This window comes from Sesamum indicum, linkage group LG11 (assembly GCF_000512975.1).
Source record: "Sesamum indicum cultivar Zhongzhi No. 13 linkage group LG11, S_indicum_v1.0, whole genome shotgun sequence".
In the NCBI taxonomy this organism is placed as follows: domain Eukaryota; kingdom Viridiplantae; phylum Streptophyta; class Magnoliopsida; order Lamiales; family Pedaliaceae; genus Sesamum; species Sesamum indicum.
In genome coordinates, this window is record NC_026155.1 from 10,618,624 (window position 1) to 10,625,217 (window position 6,594).

General features: G+C 44.0%; 1 protein-coding gene across 1 annotated transcript in view; it reads left to right on the forward strand.

Annotated features, from left to right (window-relative positions):
* The window catches only part of LOC105173933 (histone H3.v1-like), a 19,924-nt gene extending 13,705 nt beyond the window's left edge, over window positions 1-6,219 (forward strand). The window contains exons 2-3 of the mRNA XM_011095853.2: window positions 4,614-4,739; window positions 5,582-6,219. Coding sequence (XP_011094155.2) covers window positions 4,614-4,739; window positions 5,582-6,219 — 764 coding nt within the window. The remainder of the gene's footprint in view (window positions 1-4,613; window positions 4,740-5,581) is intronic.

Consider the following 6,594-nt stretch of genomic DNA (forward strand, 5'->3'; position numbering starts at 1 on the left):
ACTCAAAAATAAATTATTTCGACAAAAATTAATTAGTCATGTGATTTTGCGTTGACGTGCAAATTTTCGGCCCATAAATAGTATTGGGATTGATGGGCCAGCCCGTGAGAGCACGAATCTATAATGGGGCGAACCGTGAAGGCCGGGCTGCAACCGCACACTTAAAAATTAAGATAATGAGCCAACAAAAGAAACGGGGCGGACGGCGAAGGCCCAACCAAAGCACTGTTTCCTTGAATTCCGTTGATTTCAGCCACCGATGTAAGATATTTGCATATTTGTATGAACATGCATAATCACACATACATTTCTGACCCATGGTCCATCCACACAAACCATTCCTGGTTTTTGCATGATTGCAGAACCACCTCCGATAGCTAAAAAACAATTGCAGTTTGTGCAATGATGCCATCATTTTTAAGGGGTGTGTGTAATGGTTTTGAAAGCGAGAGGGTGGTTTGCGTGGACAGTAATGATATTTCAACAGGCATATGTGTAATCATCTAAAAAACAGGAATGATTTGTATAAATATGCCACCATAGATCAAAGGGATGTAAACGTAATTATCCCATATAAATAAAGTACATAAATTTTTCACAGTTTCTTACAGAATCGGTGATGAGAGTTGAGTTCAAAAGTTTGTTAAACAAATGCAATCAAATATTGTCCCAAAATGAGATGCGGGGGGTTTGAAATTGTGACCTTGGGTTTTGGACCCAAAAAATAAACAAAGGGATGCCAATCTTGCATTTGTGTCGTGTTTGGAACAAAGACAACAAACAATTAATAAGAAACCTGCACGGGGGATGAACTTCGATTTTTCAGCATTCACAGTTTCTTACAGAATCGGTGATGAGAGTTGAGTTCAAAAGTTTGTTAAACAAATGCAATCAAATACTATCCCAAAATGAGATGCGGGGGGTTTGAAATTGTGACCTTGGGTTTTGGACCCAAAACATAAACAAAGGGATGCCAATCTTGCATTGTGGCGTGTTTGAAACAAAGACAACAAACAATTAATAAGAAACCTGCACGGGGGATGAACTTCGATTTTTCAGCACGGGCCAATCACATTATGAAATTAAGGCTGAGAGCATTGTTCTCCAATATAAAAATTGGGGTGGCAGCTGTTTTATCGATCACATGCGTGGGATTCAAATTTTGAAAACCGTTGCCGTTTGCCTTGAAAATCAAATTAACATTAGAAACAGGCGTTTCTTTCGAGAATTTCGGCCCCCAAACCGCCGTAGGCTGTTTCCAACCGCTAGATCTCCTCGAGATACCCAAAATCAAAAAAAAAATCACCCCGATCCGACGTCTCTACGCAAAGTTATGGCCTTTTGAAGTTTCCACCCCCCAACAGCGCGAATCCGCGGTTGGAGCCTCGGAGTGGCCGCGTGGCTCCCTTTCCAATGCCAAGATCTCGTCGAGACACCCCAAAACGAGTGGTCGTATTGGCAAAATGGTGGTCCGAGCGCGGAGATATCGCCTCCGGAAGGTCGTGCCCCGCGCAGCAGCTTTGTGTGTGTGTGTCGTGTGAGGCTCCTTGTTTGCCAATCTTGCTGCGATGCTTTCCTTGCCCGACGTGCATGCATGTAGTAAATTATATTGGATCCATTGTGCTTGCACGGACCACCTGCCAAACGTTCCGAATTTGTAGTGCTAAAATCTCTGCCCCAACTAACGAGGAACGAGTTCATGACAGCAACCAACATTAAATTTGGCGATCACCCTGCATGCATGCTCTATTAGCTGTTGTCTATTCAGCTTCTCCAGTGTTGGCAATCTGGAACTTTAATTTTTTGATGACTTATGCATTAGAATGTGATGTTGCAGGTAGTGATGAAACGCTCAAGAGGAACAAGTTCAGCCATGACAGCAACCAACTTTAAATTTGGCGATCGCCCTGCATGCATGCTCCATTTGCAAATGTTTTTTCTGCTGTCTATTCAGCTTCTCCGGTATTCGCAATCTGTGCTGTGGTTGAATATGTTGAGACATGATATAGGCCAGCACTTGAGATCTTCAGTGCCGACTGAAGACCGCATGCCCAACATTTCCAATTTGTAGTGCTGTTGTTCTATGTCCCAATTAACGACGAACGAGTTCAGCCATGACAGTAACTGAAGTTCAGCCAAAAATTGTCACTCTTTTTGATGTTTTTTTTATCAAGAAAGCTGAAAAAGAGGGCCAAGTGTGAGGAAAGCTCCCTGTTTGAACCATCCAAATGCTGTTCGTTTGGACTGATCATCCGTGTAGCTTGTAACCATTTTTGAGTTTGAGTTTGAGTTTTCCTCCATTTCAGCAGCAGCAGAAACAGGTTTGGAGCAGCAGAAACAGTTTCTCATCAACTGAGAGTTTGTTGTTGATAAGTCTCCACATGAAGATAGACATAGTTGGGCTAATAAACGGACACCAGATTTCCTTAATGAGCTGTTGTATTGCTCTCGTTTGTCTTAGAGAGTTCCATGTGGCTTTCATACTGAAATTCCCATCGCCACTTAGCTTCCACAGAGGTGTATCACTGGTGTCGACGTCAAACGGTATCTGGCAGATTTGATGAACCAGGTCCTCTGTAAGCACTTCTCTCAGTTTTGCAATGTTCCAAGAATTATTTTCCCAGTAGTTGTTGACAGGGGTTGTGTTCCACACAAAATCAGGCATTATCTCAAAGGGAGGTTTTTCGCCAATCCAATTATCGAACCAGAATGAGATATGTCTCTTTCCGAGACTCTAGAAGATCTGCCTGTCCGCTTTTTTTCTGTGCTGGCACATTCTTTTCCAGTTTGGTGAGGCGATGTAAGAGAGCTTCGCTGATACTGGATGACTTCCTGTACAATACTTTTCTAGAAGAAAGTGGGACCAAAGTGAGCTCTGGTTCCTAAATCTCCACCACATCTTGAATTGAAATGCATGGACCACATCTTGGATTCTTCTAACCCCAAAAACCCCTTCCTCCGTCGGATAGCAGACAGCTTCCCATGAGGACCAGTTCAGTTTTCTCTGGAACGGTATACGGGGCTGCCGTTGGAAAAGCCAGTCAAGTCCTCTGGATAAGCATTCTGCTGCAATAACAAAGAGCGTTGGGGATAAAGGATCCCCTTATCTGAGGCCTCGCGTCAACTTGAAAAATCCCACTCCTTCACCGTTGATCAAAATACTGAACCAGCAATTTCGATGAGTTTCTTGATCATGTTAATCCAGTGCGTTGGGAAACCCACTCTACTAAGCATTTGGTAGAGGAATGTCCAGTTGACACGGTCATAGGCTTTTTCCATGTCAAGCTTGAATATATGGTGTTGCTCAGACTGCCATTTTTTCCAAGAGATTGGGAAAGTTCTTGTGCAAGGAGAATGTTATCAGAGATCATGCGTCCCTGGACAAAACCGCTCTGGGAGGGGGAGATAATTTTGGGAAGCAGTTTGGCCATTTGGTTGTTGATGACTTTGGATAGGATTTTTCCCGTGACATTACAGAGGCTAATGGGCCTAAAAACTTTCCAAGTGGATGGAGCCTCAACCTTTAGAATGAGAACGATGCTAGTCGTTGTGAAATTTTTAGGAGGGGTAGATCTCGAAAGGAAATCCAAAACCGCGTCGTAGAGATCTTGACCAATAATATCCCAACAGCATTGAAAAAAGTGTGCCGAGAACCCGTTAGGGCCTGCCGTACTATCAGGGTTTAGGGTTTATGGCTTAGGGTTTAGAGTTTTTTTTATTATTATTAAAACACCCGAAGGTGGGGGAGGTTTTTCGGAGTCCCCGTCCCTTCTTCATTGATAATACGAAACAATCAACATTACAACACAAAAACAACAAAACACAAAAGGAGGAGTACTACTCCTTTACATTGTGACACGACATCCATTTTTAGTAACAAAGCAGCTGTGATGTAGGTAGTGCGAAATCAGGATTTTCGGATCGGATCGCTAGGTCAGATTGCTGGGTTGAGGTTGTTGATTCCCTCTTTCGAGCTACCTGTTGTGGATCCTGAGGACACAGCAAACGTAAGACTAGCTGAGAAGCTCTCGGCGATGGCCCTCCGATGCTTAAGTTAGAAAAGGTGGGGTCGAAAATATGATAACGAGATTTAGTGAGATTACAAATATGGCGGTAAAAGGAAGTGGTGAAAACGTGTTTGAATAATCATAAATGAGGCTATTTATACTTGTACGGTACCCTCTACTTACGCGACACGTGGCACCAATGAGGGCGAGCCACGTCACCTCCTGTAAAAGCCTGTTGTCGCCACTGCTGCACCTGCACACGGTTCCCACACGCGCTGTCATCATATACATAAAAAGAGGGTGAAAATTCTAGGGGTATTTTGGTAATTATGTGATTTCCCTTATCATTACTCCCCCACTTCTCTTAGTGTCATTAATGACACTAAGGGAAGTGAACAGTCACCATGTCAGTCTGGGAGATCTCGGCCATCCGTCCTAAGCCACGTGTCTCCATCTGTTGGAATGCGAAAAGGCGCGCTGCTTCACATATTCTCCTATATATAGGTCCTCATCTGAACTTTTTTGACTGCCCCGACTAATCGCATTCGATCCCTCCCTGGAGCTACCTCCATTCTCCAGGTATTCCTCAATCCTTTCTTATTCCAGCTTTTGATATCATGTCTTCTAGGTCTAGGAGTCTCTCCGTTCATGTATCCGCTTCTGAGTCTAAATCGAGCTCAGATTCGAGTTCGGTGTTGGGATCGTCAGCGACCTCCGCAAGGGAGACCGTTGGTACTTCTCGCGATCCACCTCTTCCATTCCCCAACACTCTAATCTTCCCGAGGAGGTAGCTGAATCCGATGAAACCCCTGTTTTTCAAAAATATACTGAAATGATGCAACAAAAACCATGGTTAGGAATAGCGAGCATCATTAAAACGACTCCTGTAGCATTAAAAAGAAAATATTATATCACTGTCGATTACGATATTATTATTCCTCGTTCATTTGATCGCATGCATCAACCCCCAGAAGGCTACTGTACTTTCTCCGTGCTCCATTTAGATGCCGGACTCCGTTTTCCCTTACCCCGCGAAGTGAATAATATCCTTGTCCGGTTAGGTCTTTGCCCAGTGCAGTTATCCTCCAATTCTATCAGTCATATACTCATGTTCATTATTGTTATGAAACACCTTGATTTGCCTCCTTCCTTTGACAATTTTTGGTCCCTGTACAATATCACTGCCTCAAAACGGTCGGGGGAGACTGGGTTGTTCTACTTAACTGCACGCAAGGACTGTCGTTTCTTAGACGACTTGAGATCCAATGTCGGTCCTTAGCGTGATAGATATTTCTTTCTGCGACCTCCACCTGGGCAATCTTGGGATTTTTTCTTGGGTTGGAGTGATTCTAAGCCCAAACCCACAACTTTTGTGGAGGGGTTCAGAGCGATCTCATAAACTATATTACTTTATTTTGGTACCTTCCAAAAGTACTATTATAGAAAAAAGTCTTGAAGCTCGCGGGCCTCTTCACTGCTCCTATCCCAGTAAAAAGCTCTTTAGGTGATTTCAAAATCTCATTTCCTTGCTTCTTTTTCTTCTTAAGCGACCTCTAACAAAGTTCTTTTTGCAGAATCTGAAATCATGATAGCCAGGATTACGAACAAAACCAGGACGAAGAAGGGAACATTACCTCCTTCAGTTGATCGCGAACTGAAACGTGCAGCGGCGGCTGCCAAAGGGAAGTCCAAGGAGCGTGCACCAACTCCGACCCCATCTTCTACGGACACTACAGCCTCCGAACAACAGTCAACTCCCATTGAGGCCAGAGATCAAACACCTGACGAGCAGGTGGAGGTAGTGGAGATATCTAAAGATTGGGGATTAAAGAGGAAGAGAAGAAGAGAAGCTGCGATCCCTGAAGCAGAGACAGTTGAGCCAACAGAAAGCATGAGTGATCCCTCCTCGAGGTCTACTAGACAAGGCAGACTCGAGGCCAAGCTTGCTGTTGATCGGGTCGCCGAACCCGAAAGTAGAAAAAGATTTGCCACATTTCAAGAGGTGTGGCAACGGACGAGAGATGAGCGACCTTCCTCTGCTCGCAATGTTGAGATGTCCGGGGAAAAATGGGTCCCCGATTGGAAGATGCCAGGCGGCATCTGCTGCCGTCCGCCAGCACACGCGCACGTCGGCAGGGGCTGTCTGCACCGTCTGCTTCCGTCCGCCAATGCTTTGGGGGAAGCTTGCATGTGGGCATCAAGAAGAGCTTAACTATTGCTGCTCTTTTGAACCTAGTGCTATTATTAGAGCAAAGAAGGTTGCAACATTTTCTCAGTGCGTTTTATATATGTAATTGTATCAAGGCAATGATTTTGTGATTAATATTATCCAGTTTCTGGATCAACCTCTCTGAAAATCATGATCTGGTGTAGCAGGTTTCTGTTGAGATCATGATGTCCAGGAATATATTTTTATATGTTCTAATCAGCTACTGCATTTCTTTTTTAATTTTATCGACCACAAACCTGAGAAGATTTGTTGAATGATACCCCCTCCTTGTTCCAATTTTTCTATTTTCTTGTATGTGCGTCTTTTAATGTGTATGTGCATGCGTGCGTGCGTGTGCGGTGTGTGTGTGTGTGTGTG